This window comes from Grus americana, chromosome 6, assembly GCF_028858705.1.
Source record: "Grus americana isolate bGruAme1 chromosome 6, bGruAme1.mat, whole genome shotgun sequence".
Classification (NCBI taxonomy): domain Eukaryota; kingdom Metazoa; phylum Chordata; class Aves; order Gruiformes; family Gruidae; genus Grus; species Grus americana.
Window position 1 is genome coordinate 11,377,766 of NC_072857.1, and position 21,331 is coordinate 11,399,096.

General features: G+C 47.4%; 1 protein-coding gene across 7 annotated transcripts in view; it reads left to right on the forward strand.

The window, feature by feature from the left end:
- Nucleotides 1–21,331, forward strand: part of HEG1 (heart development protein with EGF like domains 1) — a 56,651-nt gene that overhangs the window by 22,791 nt on the left and 12,529 nt on the right. For 4 of the 7 annotated variants that reach the window (XR_008577662.1, XM_054830138.1, XM_054830133.1 and 1 more), the window contains 13 exons: nt 143–448; nt 858–1,172; nt 2,257–2,589; nt 3,507–3,815; nt 4,511–4,840; nt 5,531–5,830; nt 6,366–6,707; nt 8,539–9,900; nt 11,922–12,041; nt 13,644–13,738; nt 14,868–14,926; nt 15,376–15,536; nt 17,227–17,361. Coding sequence is in view for 5 of the 7 variants with exons in the window: in XM_054830138.1 (XP_054686113.1) it covers nt 143–448; nt 858–1,172; nt 2,257–2,589; nt 3,507–3,815; nt 4,511–4,840; nt 5,531–5,830; nt 6,366–6,707; nt 8,539–9,900; nt 11,922–12,041; nt 13,644–13,738; nt 14,868–14,926; nt 15,376–15,536; nt 17,227–17,361 (4,167 nt within the window). In the remaining 2 variants the exon portion in view is untranslated. The remainder of the gene's footprint in view (nt 1–142; nt 449–857; nt 1,173–2,256; nt 2,590–3,506; nt 3,816–4,510; nt 4,841–5,530; nt 5,831–6,365; nt 6,708–8,538; nt 9,901–11,921; nt 12,042–13,643; nt 13,739–14,867; nt 14,927–15,375; nt 15,537–17,226; nt 17,362–21,331) is intronic. The other 3 variants (XR_008577663.1, XM_054830134.1, XM_054830135.1) reach the window with 3 other exon arrangements.

Sequence of the window (21,331 nt, forward strand, 5' to 3'; positions counted from 1 at the left end):
CCAAAAGAGCACTTTGTCCAGATTGAAAACTTCCTATGCTTAATATCCGTATGTGCGCTGTAAGCATCTGGGAAGAAAATGGATCCATCTGTTTATAATTTCATAAGTATAAATCTAGGGGTTTTTTTTTACTGTGCCGTAGCCATTGGAAGCAGCTACCAGCCATCCAACGTCTTGGCCACGGAGAGGAGAGTTTCGGATTTCCCCACCACCAGCACCTCCGTTTCTACAACAGCCACCAAGGTTGGAGGGAGGACGTTAAGGTCTCTGCCAGCCAGCACCAGGCTGACCCAAACAACAGAGATTTCCACCTCTGGTACTGAAATCGCCAGTTCTTCAGACCAGACCCGGTCCCCTGGGATGTCTGTGGCAGCCCAGGGTGGTGGCAGAGGTGCTGCAGACCCATTGCTCATGGGCTCGCCATCTGCTTCGGAAAGTGCTTCCACGAGTGAGTTTTGATAGCTAGCTGTATAACTCAGAACATTATTTAAAGACACTTTATAAACAAAATACATCCTTTTTATTTTAAAGAAAGGAGGAATAATATTGTATTTGGCACATTCTGTACGTTTAAAAACATTTTACAGAAATGAAAGTATGGATAAATATTATTCTTGTTGGAAGAGGAGGATAGATTTTCCTTGAAAACTTTCAGTTGAATTTTGCAAGCAATAACTTTAGAGTTCCTATAGAGAGACCATTTTTTTTCTCTGTCTTAATGATTTCCCAGTATTAAATATTTCCGTATTGAATATTCACATATACATTGTCTACATCTACCGATAGCGGGATGAAACCTACCCAGCTGTTTTTATTTATGTGTATGCAGTTTTATATTTATCTTCTTACTTTTTTAGCCTTTAGCAGCAATTACGAACCCAAGAGCATCCCGGCTGCAGAAGAGGCGACGCTGTACTCGGACGCCCATGGTGCTGACAAGCCCAGCGTGTCAGCGGGGGTACCAGGGTCCCCCTCTGATGGCCACACAGCGGAGGTGACAGGGGGCTCTGCCACCAGCACCAATCCCACCAGCACTTTGGGGGGGACCTCCTCTTCCTTGGGGACCGGGACACACCATCCTAATGACTCACGGGAAGCCACCGACCTCCCAGCGCCTCCCGGGGAGCCTTTGCTCACAAGCTCCCTCTCTGCCTCCAAAAGTACTTCCAGAGGTAAATTTCTAAGTCTGAAAGCTGGCTGCTTTGGGGTTGGATGGGATTTCACATCCCCGCGCTGTTTGTCTTTAGATGTGGCCATCAGTCGCTGTTGGATAGGTGGGTGTTTTTATTGCTGGCTGCACTGGGCTGGCAGCGGGGCTGGGGGGAAGGGTGGGAGTGGATCTCAGCTTTTGGGTGAAAAAGCGAAAAACATCAATGGCCTCATTGCTAATGAAACTCCCGTGCTGGGAAAAGCAGCCGTGGTTTAGAAATATGTGCATGCGCTTTTTCCCTGCTGGAGACACTTTGGCTGAGGATTTGCAGCCGTCGCCCAGTGCAGTGTCTGCCGTGCAGGCTGGTCTGTAAGAGAGGTGATGTTTTGGGGGTCCCCACAGCAAGTAGTGACTCATCCCCTGCCCTTGGAGTGGTCCCAAGTGAGCTCTGCCCCATCATTCACCATTAATTCACAATTAAGCCCATCATTCTGCGAGTCGTAGTGCAGCTCCTGCTCCTAGTGAGCTGGTGAAATATCAGCGTCCCCAGCGCTGCACTTTGGGAGAGCCCTGGGGCAGCACGCCTGCTAGACATGGTGTAAATCAGGCTGGGTTGAACGCCAGGCTGGGGCACCGGGGTGTTTCTGAGCATCTTACGGGTGAGGCTGTGCCCGGTCCCGTGGGGGGCTCAGCCCCATGGCCGTGCCGTCAGCCCGGCACTGAGACAGCAGCTTGGGTCTCTGGACTGTCACTAGAAAACCTAAACCAGACCTGGTTTAGCTCGTCCTCTAGATTTGGTTTGAAATTCAAGGTGTGTACTCCTGCTATAAACAGGCTTGAAGGCAGCTTAAGTGCGTAAATCAGGTATTGTGCACAGCATGCAGTGAAGAACCGTGGGTTTAAGGTGTCATTTTCATGGCTTTTTGTAAGCCACGTGTGCTTGAACGTAAGGGATTCACCTCTTCCCAGAGGAGCACCTTTTCCAGTTTGAGGACTTGGTCTATTCAATTTCTCAATGAACAGTGTAGAAATGTACGCTGTACAAACAATCCCTGAAACGCATAGCTCTATATGCATAAATAAAACTTGGTTTTATTGTGTCTTAGGTGTCAGGAGCAGCCACCAACCAGTTAACAGCTCAACAACAGAGAAAATCCCCCTTGCTTCCTCTCCCACCAGCACTTTCATTTCAGCCACGGCCAGCAGCAGCAGCGAGAGGTCCCCGAGGACTGCCATGGGCAGCAGCCGATGGGCAGCAGAAGTCTCCACGTCCAGTAGTGGCATGTACGGGACCTCGGGCACGATCCGATCCTCGTCTGCGTCTTCTGTGAGAGACACCTATGGAGTTCGTGGGTTCAGAGAAATCATAGATTTCACCAAGCGGGTGGCAGACCCTTCGCTAACACATTCTCACTCTCCTTCAGAAGGTCCTTCCCCAGGTGAGCTCAAGTTAGAAGTGAAATACCATTTTTCTTGTAAGTAAAAGGAGGACTGTTAGTGTATCTTAGACTTGCCTGACTCTCTTCTGCTATGCAGAATATATTGTTTGGAAGGATGCAGTGTGATTTTGTGTCTGAAATATTTCAGCTCTTGCTTGATCAAAAAATGTGGTTTGGGTTTTTTACGGAAAGGGCACATGTGTGGGAAGTTTCATTACGCCAAGAAAAATAATTAACATTCAAATCAGGATTCTTTTTTTTACTATCTCTAGTTGCTATCTCCATTTTATAGGCAAGAGAACTAAACAAGCGAGGATTAGATCATGTCCCTGCAGTCCCAGGGGCCGGACTTCGGTTCCTGCCCTCTGTCCTACCCCTTGGACCATGCTGCTTCCCAGAAATCGAACCAGCTCAACAAATTTAAGGCAACTTTGAATCTGGTCTCTGAGGTCCTTCATGCTGCTGTTTGGTCCTAGACCCGGCTGTGGTGCTGACGGGGTCTGATCCCTCTGATCCCATTTCTTCAGGTTTCCTTAGGACCTTCACACTGCTCAGCGTTGTGCCTTGTCTGAACTGATTTCCAGGCTTTTCCAGGTTGTTATGGTATTTGTCTGTTCTAGCAGCATGGAGTGCACTCAAGCACATAATGGTGAAATCAAGTGCACAGTGTTAGTAATTCAACAGTTTTTATACAATAGCACTTTTCTCAGCATCAAACCAGGTTTTTTAGAAGACCAATTTCTGTAGGAAGGATTCACATCTTTGGAAATTTCCTATTTTCTCTGGATTGACATCTTCTCATATTTTCTAGTTGTGCATGTACTTACTGCCTCAGGGTGTTACTGGAAGAAAGCTCATCTGTTTATTTATAGTTTCACATGTGTAAAAGTGTGAATTGTTTCTTTATCACATCTTAGCTACTGGAAGCAGCCATGTGTCACTCAGCATCCTGTCGACAGAGAGAAGAACCGATTTCCCCACCACCAGCGCCTCTGTTTCCACAACAGCCACCAAGGGTGGAGGGAGGACATTAAGGTCTCTGCCAGCCAGCACCAGGCTGACCCAAACAACAGAGATTTCTGCCACTGGTACTGAAACCATCAGCTCTCCAGACCATACCCAGTCATCTTTGGGAGCCCAGGCTGGTGATGGCAGAGGTGCCACAGCGTTGTCCATGGACCTGTTGCTCACAGGCTCACCGTCTGCTTTGGAAAGTGCTTCCCCAGGTGAGCTCTGACCATCCCCATAGGGCTTCTTTCTGTAGACCACAAACATCGACTCTGTATGGAGCGAGGGCCTGCTAGAAGATGCTATACAATGGCATCGGGCATTATGGAGGAAAATTTCATGCATTAGCTGTTTTTTGCTTTTAGTCACCAGAAGAACCCAACCTTACTGCAAGAGAAGCCTGGCCCTGAGACTTGTTGTGTTTTCTGAGGCAGCACCGTTTCAAGACCACCTTGTTGGCTGTACTTATACAAGCAGGAGGCAACACCAGTCATGCCTGACTCCCACCCTGGGATGCAAATGCAGCATTTACTGACCCCGTATGGCCCTGCCAAGCTTTGTTTCGAGTATCAGGGAGTTAGGTGCCACTGTAACCCCACCTCACTCGCCCTGGGTGCTGCGGTGGTGGTGCAGGCGCGGCACCCACGGCTGGACTGGCACTGGGAGCAGCACCGAAGGGAAGCAAACCCAACCGTGCTCCCATGACTTGTTCCTAGTGCCCTCTTTGGGGTGTCCTTCTGTGAGCAGCACTCCCTTGCACAGGGAAGGGTTGTGTCTTCACAGTTTTCTCCAAGTTTAGATCTTCTGCCACGTTATATCTGTGCTGTCAGCCTAAGGGTGGTGATGGAAGAGAACGCACCCACCTGTTTATAGCTCAGTGTGCATAAATCCATTTTGCTTTGTCCTTTCTCAGCAGAAGGGACCTCAGCTACAGGAGGACGCCTACCCGATGCTCCTCTCACCAGTACACCCAGCTCGGTGATGGCCACCAGTGGTGGGGAGAGGATCACAGTGCCCGTTTCAGACACCCTTGCAGCATCCAACACAGCAGGGAGCTCCACTCCTGCTTCACCCCACACCAGGTCCTTGGACGTGGTCATTCTGCCATCCTCATCGGCAACAGAGCCTGGGAGGCAGAGCAATGTTTCGCAGAGCAGTGCTGGACTCGATGAGCTCGCAACTAAGCCACTGCCTGCGTTTCCTCCTGGTGTTTCAGTGTCTTCGCCTTCACCAAGTGCTTCAGGTGGGTCTTGTGGTTTCCCAGTTTGCCATGGAGGGAATCTGTTCTCCTCGCCCCTGTCCCGAGCTCCCACCTTCCTTTTTCTAGCTTTGAACTAGATTTGCCTTTTTAGCAAGCCTGGTTTACAGGGAAGGGAGGCTGAGCCCTGCACAGTCGGCAAATTATTCACCTCATGGCACCCTCTGCCTTGGGGCAGCCCTTCTCGTGTCAGGAACTAGATGGCCAGGCAGCTCTTCTGGGCCATGTGTGAAGGTGATCAACCCTCAAACCAGGGGAATCTGGCATGAGATGAGGTGAGGGATTGGTAGACCTTTTGCCCTTCCTTATATCCCAGTTATCATCTGTTTCAGCCTCGGCTCTGCTTCCGGGCCACCAGAGCTGGTTTGAAACCCACTGATCCACCCAAGGGAATTTTCTGCAGAATGTTCAAAACCAGGTCCTCCCTCCCTGCCACTGTTCTCCTTCAGAAATACCATGCACTCCCAATCTGTTTTATTTTTCCAGTGTAAAGGGGAAAAGTACAGATCACCTGGGAACCCCACCTAGCAAATAAGTGATGTTGGTCACCAAGGGCCACCTCCACTTTGGGAATTGAAATATTCAGATTTTAGTCCCTGTAGAGGTATTATTAATATACTATATATATTTTTTTTTACATATATATATGTGTGTATCTTGGCTTTGCAATTACAGAGAGAGGAAGAAGAGTTTCTGGTGCTCCTACTGAGACCACATACGTCTCAGCCACACTCTCCAGCCACGAAGAGGGGACGTCACAGGCTGCAGCTAACCGTGGCATGTGGAGCACAGCAGCAGAAAGCCCCACGTCTCACTTGGACACAGCCGGGGAGCCCCGCACTGGTCCTCTCCCGTCCTCCACGACATGGCCTGGACCAGGACACGTCTCATCTGGTCGAGCAGGGTACCCAGAGCCCAAGGTCACTCTTTCATCCAGGGTCTCCACCTATTTCTCAGCCGCCAGTGAACCTGCCAGTGAGTTTTTCTGAACTCTGGGATGGCGTTTGAATTAGGAAAAAACCCAGTGCCTCTCCCTTCCCCTCTTCCATGGGGCTGATATGACCACCAACATGTGTCAGATCTGTGGCGGGTGTCGTGGGCAGGATTTATAAGTGGTGGTGATTCTGCTCCTTGGTGCTGTATATCTGCAGCTGTTGATGCTTAACAGAAAAGTCTCAGGAATGAGATGTGTAGCTTCTTGCTGTAGGATGCATCTGCTACCTGCCTGGGTTGGGGTGATAATTATAAATAACATAAACATGCCGTTATGACTAATGGCACTGACTGTCCCTCTGTATTTGGACAGTCCTGTTTCTTTGGAGTAGGCTTTGTATGTTAAATCCACATTTAAGGTGATAGATATGTGGGATCTACTTAATCTGTATTTAATCTGTGTTTATCTGTGCAATTTTATTAATCTGCATTTCCAAACAGAATTATTGTAGAACTCACAAGTGCTCTCTGCTCTGAGATGATAAAATCAGATGCCTGCTTTTTGATCCTATTCCAGCTGTGGGCAGCAGCCATCACTCCCTAAGCAGCTCAAGCGCCGGGGAGAGGATGTCCAGCCCCATCACTGATCCTGCCTACAGTTCGTCCACGTCTGCTGGTGGTGGAGGGAGGACGCTGCACTCGGTGACAGGTGATGTGCTGGCCGGTGGCATGGAGACCTCCGCTTCCTATGCCGAAATCGCCAGCTCTCCAGAGCCAGCTCAGCCGGTGTCGGTGGAGCAGAGTGGGACAGCCAATGTCTCGGCCGGCGGCAGTGGCTTTGCAGGCTTTGTGACAGAGACACTCTTCACACGTTCTTCCAAGACACCCACTTACTCGTCTTTCCAAAATGATCTCACAAGTAAGTTAGTGTCTACCGGTGTACATCTGGGGGGGAGCAGTTCACATTGTCCTGCATTTATCTGTGTTGTGTACAAAGTTCTCATTCATTAGTATACGCAATGCCACCTGCGGGTTCAGTCAGGGGCATGTTTTCGTAGAACCATAGAATGATTTGGTTGGAAGGGACCTTAAAGATCATCTAGTTCAAACCCCCTGCCATGGGCAGGGACACCCTCCACTAGACCAGGTTGCCCAAAGCCCCATCCAACCTGGCCTTGAACACTGCCAGGGATGGGGCATCCACAACTTCTCTGGGCAACCTGTTCCAGTGCCTCACCACCATCATCTTCACAGAATTTCTTCCTGACATCTAATCTAAATCGACCCTCCTTCAGCTTAAGGCCATTACCCCTTGTCTTGTCACTACATGCCCTTGTAAACAGTCCCTCTCCAGATTTCTTGTAGGCCCTTTCAGGTACTGGAAGGCCACAGTAAGGTCTCCCTGGAGCCTTCTCTCCTTCAGGCTGAACAACCCCAACTCTCTCAGCCTGTCCTCATAGGAGAGGTGCTCCAGCCCTCTGATCATCTTTGTGGCCTCCTCTGGACTTGCTCCAACAGCTCCATGTCTTTCTTGTACTGGGAACCCCAGAGCTGGATGCAGTACTCCAGGTGGGGTCTCATGAGAGCAGAGGCAGAGAGTCCCCTCCCTTGACCTGCTGGTCACCCTTCTTTTGATGCATCCCAGGATATGGTTGGCTTTCTGGGCTGCAAGAGCACATTTCTGAGTCATGTTGAGCTTCTCATCAGCCAACACCCCTAAGTCCTTCTCCTCAGGGCTGCTCTCAATCCCTTCTCCACCCAGCCTGTAGCTGTGACTGAGATTGCCCCGACTCATGTGCAGGACCTTGCACTTGGCCTTGTTGAACTTCATAAGGTTTGCAAGAGCCCACCTCTCAAGCCTGTCAAGGTCCCTCTGGATGGTTTTCATCAAAGGACTCAAAGACAGATCCCATCTAGCTGGGGAATCATTCCAGAAGTGAACCCATGAACCCAAGCAGGGAAACTCTCATGTTTTGATGGCCACGTTACATTTTTTGCATTCTGACTGGGTTTTTTTGTGTGATTCTTTCAGAATTGTTTCATTATGACCTAAGTCAATTGTGGAATTAAACCAAATTTTCAATATGCTATTTTTTATTTTTAGAGATTGCTGAATTTAGCTGTACATCCTGAAATTTGTATTATAGGATTGACTGCACCTTTTATGTTAAATAATCTGAATTTTTTGAAGACTGATATGCTACTCATTTAGGATTTCCTGACTGCAAAGTTTTCAATCAATGAGTTCATGATAAGCTGCAAATTAACATAATGTAATAATTTTATCCTGCAGAGGCATGAAGTTCACTGTGTCTAAAAACAAACTGACTGAAGAAGGTGGATATTCTTCAGTTGGGAATGGAGGATAAGAGGGAGAGGATATGAGTTTTATAAATTATGAGTGATAAAGAGAACAGATGGGTTTTCCTCCTTAGCTTGCCACAAAATATCACGGAATGATAAGTGCTCAATCACATTAGAAAAGCAATACTAGAAGAACAGTGTTTTAGAAACCTACGCATTTCACGGGAGCCTTGTGTCTGTCCGAGTTCACCATTTTAGAATCAATTAAGGAGTGCTGAGGACTCCTAATTCAATGCTCATGCTTGGATGGTGCTATAAATTTTTAGAAGAGCGTGGGCCAGTTCACAGACAAGTGTATTTATGTATTTAGCAAGTGATTTTAATATGACATCAAAATACTTTCATATTACTCTGTCTTTCCAATATATTTTTACCTTTTACTCCAGGCTTTTCAAGTAGCCATCAGCCAGTCAGTAGCATTGATGCTGAGAAAAGGACCTCGGTTTCTCATACAGACGGCACATACATTTCAACCTCATATACCAGAGGAGGAGAAAGGACCCTCCTGTCTATCTCGAATAGCAGCACCTCTGCTGACTCCTCAGAAAGTTCTACCTTTTTTTCTGAAATTTCCAATCCTTCTGATTCATCCAAATCGTCTGTGGCACAGGACAGGAGGAGCAACGTATCCAGCGATGGTGGTTTTGTTGAACCATCTACAGAGCCGTTGCTGGTACACTCTTCCAAGCTGTTGACTTCTGCTTCTGCAGGCAGCGTACAAAATACAACTCTCTTCAACACTGACTCTGAGTTGTTGACCACTGGCAGATCATCTCTATCATCAGCATTTCCAGCCTCTTCCTCACTGTCATCGCTGCATCACTCGCTGTCATCAACACCACCACCAACTTATCTGTTTACATCATCAGAATCATCTGAGCCACTCTCATCCTCTGTGATGGCATCTTCACCTCCTCTGCAGGCTTTGTCGTCCTCCTTGCCCACTTCCTCATTGCTTTCCCCATCTTATTCATTAGCATCTTTATTGCCTCTGTTTTCATCACCATCATCTGTCTCGCAGTCCAATGATAGCGATCAAGCAAGCACCTCTATAGCTACGACTGTGGTCAGGCGGGTGCCCTCCACAGCCGCCGTGGCTGAGAGCTCGCCCAGAGAGACCAGCAAGCACAGTGTCACGCACCAGCCCCATCACAGCACCACCTTCACATCCACTGGGTCTCCTCTCCCTACGGGGCCCATGGAGCAGCTTGGTGGACGCGTCGTGTCCGTGTCCGCTCCCGTAACAGTAACAGAGACTGCCTCGCCAAGTGCAGCCACCACCCAGGAGGGCAGCTTTGGGAAGGCAACGCCGCTGCTCACCACGGCCAGCAACTCCCCACAGACTAAACTGACAGATGCACCTCTTAGTCCTTCACCAAGTGCAACAAACCACAGCATCATCATCCCTGCAGTGGCACTGACCACAGTGAAACCTCCTGTGCTGACAACACCGGCCAGTCACTGGCCAACCCCAGGTGATGCTAGCACCATGAAAGCCCACAGAGCTCAAACGTCCACTGCCACTAAGCATGTATATACCACTGTTGAAAGCAGAGAAGCTGTGGATCCCACCACTGCAAGGCCTGGTAAAGTCACTGAGGAAAACATCCCTGTTACAAGTCCTTCTGAAGCCCCTCCAACCAGCAAGACCACTGTGAGCATTGCAACTACTTTGGCTGCTACCAAACCAACCACTGTTCCTCTGTCGAGTAGCACAAGTGGGCTGAAGATGTCATCTCCGGCAACAGGTAATGTGTCTAATGGTGCTCAGCAGTGGTGGGGCCAGGGACGAGTGGGCCAGGAATGCCTGGGTCCCACTTTAAGGGTCTGTGAAGGGGTATGTGTATATGTATGTATGACAAGTCTGTTTTCGGCAGGGTTTGAGGATAAGAACTTGGTTTCCATGTTGGTATTCTTAAGCTAAGGGTTCAGCAATCAAGCTGAACTGCTGAAAAAGGGTGAGCATTTTGGTGAACATTTCTGATAGAAATGTTAAGCGGAAATTTGAGAATTTTAAGAAAATAAAGCTGATTGGCCTTCCAGGTAAGCATAGGATGCATTTTGTATTTGTCAATAGGTGGACGATATTGATCAATGTCTATCTATCTTATTTATGAGAAAAGGTGTTTGGCCAGCAATTGATATTTATGTTGGAACTTCTGTTATTACAGCCGGTCATTTTCTCCCCACCTCACTAAATCTCCTACACAAGGGCCTGTTGCTTCTCCCGGTAGGCTCTGTACCGTAGTCTTGCTGCGTATGTTGTTATAATCTTTTATTACCGCTGCCAGGTTCCTTATCTTCCCAAGTAAATGCATTGACCAAAGTTTTATATGAATGGGATCAGTTGTGTGTTTAAAGTTCAGGAGCCTGGCCCTCATGTCACTGTAGGCTATAGTGTGTGTTAATGACATTAATCTCAGTGAAATACTGGCAAGAGTATATGTTCCATCCAATAATTACGTATTTAAAGGTTATTTCTCAGGCTGATTGGTTTTAATTATAGCTATGGTTTCATGCAAAAAAATTCACTGTAGGGGAATGAATTTTTTTTATTGAAAAATTAAGGTAACGTATCCTTTTTACCAACTGATTCACACTTCTGCTGAGTTACTCTTTCCTTTAAATACCGAGTTTTGCCATTTACCAGAATGCAAAAATCCTTCTGCTGCCTTGGACATGGTGCTTTGTGCGTGGGCACTCACTGTCACGAGAGAAGCTGCCCTGGTCTCCACTGTACAAAGCGCAAGCTGAAGGATGGTAAAGTGAAAGTCAACATTTTAAAATATGCCCGCTCATCTCTGGCTGCTTAGATCACAGACACCAAGTCTACTTCTTGCTGATGCTGAGGTAGCTGTGCCAGGCTAGGCGAGACACGGAGATTGCGTCAAATGGTGCGTCGTGACACAGAGGTCGGCTCGGGACTGTCTGCTCTGCAGAGCCTGTGTGATGCCCTGGGGTATGGCAGCGCTGTCAGAAGTACACGCACGGGTTTGGCGCTCGTGCTTTGTGCTTTAACCACAAAGCTCATCCTTCCTGCCTCTGCTGCAGTGCTCAGCAGCAGCCGCAAGATAGGTACGAGTGGTGTGTAAGCTGTCTTGCTCACCTTGTAGTGTCTTGTTGCTGACAAGTCCACAGTCCTGCCAACAGTCTGCTCTTGCGCACGTGTGTGATGTGCGTTTGTGCTCGTGTGAGTCATATGCACAGCAAGAGGAGCATTTTTGACCAGGACTTTTTTTTTTTCAAAGGGAAGTATTGGATATCTTCTCCAGAATTTGCAGTTTGAGTTGGCTAATCCATGAAGCATCTGAGACTACAGATCCCCCAATACCCTGTATTTCACAGGGCCTGGATGAAAAGGGCAGGACTTTGGTGCTCCTGTGTCTAGCTCCGGCTGTTGAGGTCCCTTCTTCGGTCTCTCCAGCCATAACTGTAGGGCTGCTTGTCTTTGAAAAGCACCCTGAGATCTACAGATGAGCAGTGCTGTAGGCAAGCTGGGTGTTCATATTAACATGGATCGACACTGGTTCCCAAGGGCTTTCAAATGAATATTCAAGTGAAAGTGGTTTGTATTTATTCTTTCAGTTCCAACAGAATAATTAAGAACAGGATAAATAGTAAGTGCAAATGATGCAATGAAGCATGTGATAATGCTCAGGGAGTCACATAAGAGGAGCCAAGTTGATCTTTTTTAGCCCAACAGTTGAAGATTTTTGCGATTCTGTAACTATAGCCTGTTTTGGTTGTTTTTTTTTTCCTGCTTTTGTAGATGTGGATAAATGTCTTTCCAACCCTTGTCCTGCACTGGCCACCTGCAACAACACCCGTGGCTCCTATATCTGTCAGTGTCCTCTTGGATACGAGCTGGAAAAAGGAAAGTGCAATTTAGGTAAGAAAACAAAGGTGAAAAGCCAGGGGAGAATAAGATGGAAATAATTATCTGTAATCTTCTAAAATAAATTAACCGAGGCTCAAGCTAGTTCAGGAGCTTAATGTTCCTCCCAACCACCACTTTTGAGAAGAGCCTTTTACTATTTATACAAGCACCTGTTTTGTTGGGGTGCCCCGGGGACCAGGCGCAGTGATGGCTGAGGGTTTCTTAAAAACACAGCAACAGAGTGGTGGGCTCAGGCTCGTTAGTAAGGACAGATGTGCTCCTTCTGTTCCTACTGTGTTTTACAACCCCTAAAAATTGTTCAGCAGCTTATCTTAGCTCCCAGCTCTGCAAACCCGGGCAACAGCTCTCGGCTTGGGAGAAGTGAGCATAACCTGGCTTCAGTGGGATCAGCCATGTGTGGAAAATTAAGCAGCCATGAAAGTCTTTGTAAGATTAAGGTCTTGTGTCATACCTTTAGCATTTTTCATGCAGCACAGTTATTAGTTGGAACTCAGGTTCTGACCCCCTCCTTTTTATTAGATGACTCTCAATCTCAAGGACTTACAATGTCCCATTGTAAAGGGGAATTTGTTTTGCTGGAGTTTCTTCTGACCTTTAATCAGCGAGGATTAGAGCCATGGAAATTTTGCTAAGGAAACATGAGTGAGGTGTCCCTGAAGGGTGTTTTGAAACATTTCTTTGAGTTGGAATGTGTCAGTTTCTAATTTAGAGAGTTGTTTTGATTATGCCTTGAACAGGCAGATTATATAAATACTATGAAAGTGATTCTCCTCTCATTTTTACCCGGAGTTGTTACATTAGAGCTGTCTGATATAACATTTGTGCTGAAGATAGGCTCTGTGAATGGGAAAAAATGGGAAGGAATTGGAGGCTTTATAATGTTATCTGCAACCTTATTTGTTTTTCTGGTGGAACATAAAACTGGAGCTCTGAGTTCTCATTTCCACCAAGTATCTCATGACACTTAATACAAGATTTAGGGATATTATCTCTCTGAGTCTGGACAACTTGGATTATTGCATTCTGCTGCCATGAATCAAATATGAATCTAAGCATGGAAAAATGCATCTTTTGGACTTCTTTTCAAATGTCATTGCTCATTCTGTCCAACAATTTGAAAAATGAAAGTCTCCTTTCTACAGCGCTTTATTTTGACTTGCTGATTTGCTTTCCTTGCATTGCAGGGAGGGGTAAGAGATTTGACATGTTTACCCCAAATCATTATAAATAGCTTTGGTACCTGAAACTGTCTTGTTACTAAATTTACCCAGCGCTCTCTGTGTTCAGGGGTTCTTTTAAATTAGTCTGTGTTTCTATATGAAATGTATGAACACTGCGGTGAAATGCTGTCTGTTCGGCAGCATCAAACTCTGGAATTTGACTGGGGCTGTGGGAACATCGCAGCAACCCTTGGGAAAAATCTCAAGGCTGGGACTTTGCATTACTGGGGCAGTGACTCCGAATCGAGTTTTCTGTCCGCTGCCTGAAGGGATTTTCCATGCAGACAGTCTCTCATGTAAGGCGGATGAAACCACGGCTACACGTAGCAGAGAGACACGTGTTTTGACTAACTTGTCTTATTCTCCTTTTTAGTAAGAATATTTATCGGCCAGGTCCCCCTGAAACTTAATATTACCCATGGGAAGTACACAGAGCTCCTCCACGTCGAGGGTGAAATCCTGGGGATGGTGAGTGTCATTGCTGGGACTTTGGCGATGCTGATGGGACAGGTCCCCTTTGCTCCTCTTACAGTTGTCATGGGAAGCCACGAGACTTTGTAGCGTGGATTTAGCCTTTTTAATTATTGAACCATCCTGGTCTGGTGTAAATACGTTTCTGTAGCCTCCATCCTTTTCTAGTGTCTTCTGGCTGCATTTCCTTTTCCAGACCTCAGAAGTGCATTAGTGCTCCTCCAAGGTCAAACATTAAACCAGTAACTCTGGGTTTCATCGTTCAGTAAATCTCACAGGTGCTGCGGTGGGTTGGATTGCAACTGGTGCCACCTTGCTCTTAGCCAAACCCCATGGGGTGAAGCACAGCAGCAGCACCCACCATTCTTCCTCTTGGTGGAATCTCCCAGCCATGCTATCACAACCATGCAGCTCTCGGTCAGTTGAGAGGGCGCACTGGGGGAGCTGGTGGCTCCCCTGTATGCTGTGCCATCAGTTGCTCCAAAAAGACCCCTGGGCTGGGGATAGGTACATCTCTGTGCATTTTTTAGCCAGATCATTGCATGCATGAGATTGTCCTGTTAGAAGTTCCTGGGCTGGCTGCAGTTTATCCCAACTCTTTTTGGAGTAGGTGATTTGGAGCTGCTGCCAAATGAGGGGGGAGCCGGATGAGTCACCTTGATGCTGCCTGCACGGCTTGTGCTGGGGAGTGAACACAAAAAAATGTGCGGATCCAGGGGGAGGGAGGCTCCTTGGAAGATGTGCGGTCTCCAGGGTGTGCTTGGAGCTCAGTCTCACACGGGGCTCTCTCCCTGCTGGCCTCTGGCTCGTCCTTGGCCTTTGCGGTCATTGCACAGTGGGGCCCCAGGCAGATGGTCGTGTCAAAACCCCCGGGTCTTCGTTCCTGTCCAAGGCTGTGCGATGGAGATTTCAGCCACCCCTTGCTGGCAGCAGGACGGTGCATCTTTCTTACTGAGCAGATGAACTGCTGGGATGCTCAGAGCCCCCTCGGCCTAGGCAGGCAGCTCTGGCAAACGCAGGGGATGGTGTCAGTGACCCACGAGGGCCGTCCCGTGCTGCGTCCCACCAGGTTGCCTCCCTCCATCATCCCCCAGGGCACTAAAAGCTGCTCTCTCCTTCCTTGCAGCTTGATGCATCGCTGTCGGGCTTGCCGGGGTACCACCACTCCACGGTTAAGGCGACCAGGTAAGGCTAAGGCTACCAGGGGAAGAGTGAGAAACTCGAGCGTTCGGGATATTCAACTTGAGATGCACCGTCTCCATTTTGAGTCGGTGATGGGCTTGATGCAATCCAGCCCGGTGGTAGTGCAGGTCTGACCACCTTGCCTGGCTCTCCCGGTGCCCTCCTCCTGGCCTGAGCGGCTTGGGGACAGGCTCGTGAGCTGCCCAGGAGGCGTTTATGGCTGGTTTCAAAGTGAACTACCAGCACTCCTTTCACCCCAAATTTATGTCTCTGTGTGTAAGTTTGTCCTGTTTTTAAGATCTGTTACAATGCATGGCTGTTTCAGTATGTGTACAATATTGTGTCTGTGATAAGCATCGCTTGTGTTAATCAGAGTCCTATGTATAAGGTGCTAATGATGACGTCAGACTCACCCGTGGTACTCAGGGCTGTTTTGTTTTGTTTTCTGTTAGGGATGCAAATTTTGTGCATGTTTCAGTGCAATCCACGTTCTCTTTAGCATCCAACGTGACTTTCTACGATGTTGTCAGCAGCGTGAAAAGCTACATTCGAGCTTGCAAAGCCCCCACAGAAGCCTGCCAGTTCATCTCCAGCCTGAAACCACTCCACAGAGGTAAATAGCATCTGGAGGAACTGTGACGGGAGGGGAAAGGGATGTTTTATTTGGCTTCTTTTATAACGGGGGGGAAGATTTTGGCATTTGGAAAAACCCCTCTGAATCTTTTTTATCTTATTTAAATGGGAGTCACCTTAAGAGCCTCGCAGTATAAAAAGGATGCAGATATCAAGCCTTATCCTTGCCACATGTGTGAGAAATCTGCCTCTCTGCGAAAACACCGCACAGCGCAGGATTAGAGGCGTTGTTGGGCAGGCTTTCATCTCGGGGATGTGACACCAGGCCGCGGCCAGATCAAAAACCTTTAAGTCTTAATTCCACCCACGTGGCTGGGAACCGGGGAAACGGGATGAAAGCCAAGAGAGAAGACCCCCCCAGTGAAGTCGATTAGAGCTGCTGGAGGCTACATGGGGAGCTGTGCTCTCCTGCCTGCCCAATTTCAGCGTTGCAGGGTTTAAAAAAGGTTCCCAATTAAGAGCTTTCAATTTCTGTACCGAATCCTCTACCCGCCAAAGAGGAACGCGGGTGCGGCACAGAGACCTGGAGAAGCACGTTGGTGTTGTGCAGGACCTTCTCCAGGTGGACCCCATTGGTGGTGGTGGCCCTGTGCCCTGCACCTCCCGGTCCTCACTTTCCGCGGGAGCCATAGAGGAAATTTAGCCGTGAGAGGTGCCGGCAGGTTGCAGGGAGCGAGCATGCTGGAAAGATGGGCTCCTGCAAGGAAACTTCTGCACGTGGAGCTCTGTGACTTCGGGGTTCAAGGCTTCGAGGTATGGCTTTGAGGATGAAGGGCAGCAGCGCTTAGCCTGGTGTAGTGGGAAACCCCTCGGATCAAAGTAAACACAAAGATGAGAAATTTAGCGTGTGCTTTTATTTTAACGTACCGTATTTTAAAGCCATATTCCACCACGGATTGAATTAAATTATTTTGGTAGACTTACTCAGATTATATCTAGCCATTACCTCTGATACAATGCTTCTGGTAAAGACTACTTCTAATTTGAAATAAGCAGAATAAGAAACAAATTATGTTCTTGTGTAAGTACTTAAAAGAAAAGATGTCAGAACAAAAAAAAAAAAAAAGATGATGGATCTAGCAGGGAGAGGTTTATAAAAGGTGAGTGCCAAACGAGTGACATGTTTTCCATAAAATCCTATTTCTCATGAATATTTTTTCATTTGTTCATTCCATTTAGTCTGACCTCCCAGCAAAAAATGTGAATTCAGTGACACAATTTCCATCATTTACCCACAGTTTTGCTGAATGCTCATTGTAACAAATCTGACTTTCGAAAGTAAAACACTGCTTCAAAGTAATGTAAATGAAAGGACAAATTCTTCGATTGAAAAATGAAAAAATCCAGTGCTTAATATTGAAATCGAAAAAAATTGGTTTAGGCTGAGCAAAATGTTTTGTTTGATATAAACTTAAAAATGGATTTGTTGAACTGTCTCAGGGGGTGAATGTGTTTCAGCTTGAGCCTAACCAATTTTTTCTTTTTCATTTCCCCTTCTGCCTCCGAGCTGAAACATTTATTATCCGCCCCCTCTATTTACCTGTACAAACGACAGTAGATGTGCAAGAAATGGTGACATAGCGTAATGTTGACTGTCTCCTAATGGACCAAGTATTATTTTATAAAAAAAGAGATGAAAGCAGCTGATGTTGGCTGCCTCTTCCCAACAGTTGGCAGCTTGTGCAAGCAGAAGGACCCCGAATGCGACAAGGAAACTTCTGAATGCACCGACTTCGATGGGGTCGCGCTCTGCCAGTGCAAAAGTGGGTACTTCAAATACAACAAGATGGACCACTCCTGCAGAGGTATTGCTCTTTATGTGACGTATTTTGCCTGAATTTTGCTTAAACTTTTTGTTCCAGTGGAAATGAATGTGTGTATCGCTGTGTATGCAAGAAGCTCGATATTATGAATAAATATTAGCAGCTCAAGTTTCTTTTATTTAGTTAGGGGACTTTTCAGCAGACACTGAAGATACAGTCTCTCTCTAGGAATAATATTATCTCTTTCTGGAGCACGCTGTGAGTCACAGTGATTGAGAAGAAGGAGAAAGGGGCCCGGCTGCTTTGGGCTCCAGTTCAGTGGCACAGAGCAGAGATGACGTGCGGCTCTGCCTGTTTTCATTTTGTCTGAACTCTCAGCGAACTTAGGAGAAGTGCTTTAAACTTACAAGCTTATACTAATACATCATCAATATTTTTAAAATAAGTATCTGAAAAGGATTATGAATTTATTTTTCATCTGGGTTCCTAATAGACATTTTGAGCTTAAGAGTTAAATTAGTTTTTAGCTATTCCTCAGATCATGAAATCTGGTTTTGCTACATTTTAAACAAGGTCTTTGTCTAAGTGCCAGTGGTCAAAATGACTTCTGTAGGATCAGGGTGTCCATTCCCTAGTTCCAGCGGTCGTTGTAGGGCTTCTTAAGAAATGAAATTTGCTGGTGACATATCAATAAGAATTGCAATAGTGGTTATATATTGTTCCTGGCAGTGTCTGCTGGGTTGCTGTTGAAATAGGAGGAGATGCTTTGTCAATTCCAAATCTGATCAGAGAGTGAGAAAAATGTGTCTGGAAATAACTCGTGTGCTGCAGGCTCTGGGGATGGACATCTCCGAGATGGGCATCTCTGGGTCCCAGGTCATGGTCCTGCCTCTCCTCTGCTCTGCGGCTCCAGGCCTTTGTGTTTTCCTTCCCTCCCTTCATCTTGTATGTTGAGGGGAAGGATTTTTATTAGGAAATACTGTCTCCACCTACACTTGAGAGGCAGAGAAGGGCTCACACAGTGAGCAGGGAGCTGAGCTGAAACCTGGGAGGCTTTTGCCCAACTCCTGCTCCACCACTGACAGTGGGGACCCAGGACGAGTTACTCCATTTTTCTTGTCCATGTCCCAGTGTTGTGAAGATAAATACCTGAAAGGCTGTGAGGCACTTGAGTGTGATGGTTGCAGAGGGCTAAGAAATCTAACATCTTGTACATGTGGATACTCCCTACTTACAGGTCTTGTTTGCTGTGCAAAATATAAAAAACCCTTCCTGCACACAGTGAGGCCTCAATTCCACCTTCAGCTTGCTGCTCTCAGCAGGAAACATCTTACTGACCAGCTTGAGAGTGTCTGAGGGACAGGGTTGATGTGGAATTTAGGCTGCAGTGCAGTGGCATGAGGGTAGCAGCGACTGCATGGTCCTATGCTCCAGCACAATACCAGATTTTCAGCATCACTCTATTCTCATGCAGGGTGGCTGGGATTTTTAAAGGTTTTTTTCCAAAAGCCAAGCTATGGCCCTCATTTGATATTTAGGGCCATTCTTTCTGATAAATATAGCATACAATATGCCAGCCTCTTTGAAAATCTCTGCCCTTTTAGTGACTAAACAGGAACTGAGGTCTCCTGAGCATCCGACCCTCATTGTGGGTCATGAAAATGTGGCACAGTAACTCCAATTATAGTATTTGCAAAGAGGGAAATGGCTATTGTGCTGCCCTGTCCGGTCTCCCCCGTGGGAAGGCGGGTGCGGCTGGGAGAGCTGCCGGGGTTGGGGGATCGGCCGCCCCGACCCCCAGGGATTGTTCTGTCCTGCCTTACGGTGTCTGTCCCCTGGGGCATGCTCAAAAAAGCATCCCCTGGACCAAGGAAGGGTTGGGTCTCTGAGCCACAGGAGTTTCGACATGCTGGCCGTGGTACCGCTCGGTGTGCAGTTTGGTTGTCTCTGGGTTCTCGCTGGTTTTCAACCTTCACCAGTATCTTCAGGGCTCTTTTAGCAACAAAGTGACAAACCCAATGTGCCAACTTTACCAAGGCACGCTATTTTTAATAGTACAGAGTGTTTCCAGAGCTAAGCAAAGAGAAGTAAAGCAGGTTTCCAAAGAGACCCCCCGAGTCTCTTTCAGGAATGCGAAGGCAAAGGAATCCCGAGTAGAAAAGCACAACTCGATAACTTTCCTTGGCCCCTGACACTTAAGCCTTTCCTCTGTTCTCTGCTCATGTTTGAAAGCTTGCCGAGTGAGTGTGACAGCACGAGCCCTCCTGGGAGCGTGTTCAAAGGAGCAGGAAAGATGCCAGAGGAGAAAGCAAAGTGGCAGGAAAAGGCTGGGTGAGGAGAGGAAAAGACATAAGCACCAAGCATTTAAGTTAAGACAGAGGGATGCATGTTCAGGATCTTGCTTTTCCTCTTTACTGCCCTATAGCCTCCTGGCTATATGGCTCCTGGCTGTGTGCCTGTGGGGTCCCAGGGCTGCTCCTGCCCAAGGTGTGGCTCCAGCTTTGAGACCGCTCAAGGTGTACGTGCCCTACACACATGACTCGGCTAGGGCCAAGGGTGAGAATCCGGCTGGGTTCCAGCATCTGCCGGTGGGCTCCTCCAGGCCGTCCCAACATGCAAGCGGCGGGCTGGGGCTGACGCTGGGGTACACGGGGCTGCTGCACTCACTCGAGAAGGTAACTCCAGCGAGCTGTCGAGGTGATGCCTCCCTCCCTTCACTGCAGATTTCATTACTGCCTGATCTTGTGGCTCATTTTGGTAGAACATTTGCTCCATAACGTTTTCAGTCTGCTTTTGTTAGCGAGTGAAAGGAGCAACACGTCCAGTCTCATTTTGCTAATGCCTCGGTGTTATGAATGATCCAGGCAAGGATCCTTTGGGATTTACTACTCTTGCCCTGGCTGTTGGTTGACTCAGGCTCTTAACTCTTGTCCAGTTACCTCTGCTCTGTTCCTTGACTTCAAAGAAACCATCTTAGAGAAAAATAAATCCAGTGCAAAAAGGATCATGATGAGATGCAGCAGGGGGGCTATGTAAAGAGCCTCACCCTCCCCATCCCCAGCTCTGGGGGAATAAATGGAGTGAAAGAGGTAGTGAAGGAGTAGTGGGGCTATATAGGGCAGAGAAAGGGGTGCAAGACCAGCTATCATGGACATCAGCCTCCCCATTATTGTTGGTGCCAGTTGCTATGGCACGTCTGTGTCTAGAGCTGCAGTATTCACGATGCAAGTGCATCACCCATCTGCGTCCACACACCCCGCGGGGAAAATGGCATGCTTAGTGACGTGAGATGCTTAGTAAATGGTATATACGCAAATAGTATTTCAATATGACCACAAGCAAGGCCAGGCATCCAGGAGCAGAGGGCCAGGCACACTGCGGGTTGCGTGTCCTGGAAAGCAGAGACTTGAGCAGAGTGGTGAAGAGGGCCTGGCAGGTAAAGAAGAGGTCCCCAGGTCTAGCTTGTAAGACTAATATGGTCCCTGGGTGCATTCAGGGGGCACATGCAGGCAGAAGAGGGGAAATTTTCTTATCCCTGGGCTTGTGACATCTATTTCTGGGAACGAGAAATCAAAAGGGCCAAAGAGAACCTGTGAGCATTCAGAGAAAAACTGCAATAATCAGGGAGACTCAAAGATCTCAGTGCACTTGGCTTTATTAAAGACAAAGGAGTGATTTGGTGGTGAGGAGGAGAAATGTGATCATATAACCTTTCCCAGCCTAGCAAGAAAACATCCAAAGGCTGGAATTTGACACTGGGATAATTCAGACCAGAAAAAAGGTGAATGTTTTTAATGGCTGGGGAAATTAACTTCATGAGCATCTGACCCAGGGTTGTGGTTGATTGTCCATCACTGAAAATAATAAAATCAATCATCTTGGATGGTTCTCTAAAATGTAGTTCTAGTTCAACTATTTGATTTGAAACTGGAATTAAATTTAGGGAATTTCTGTGACCTGTATTATGAGGGGAAGGTCACAGTCACATTGCTCTCTGCTGGCACCAATATCA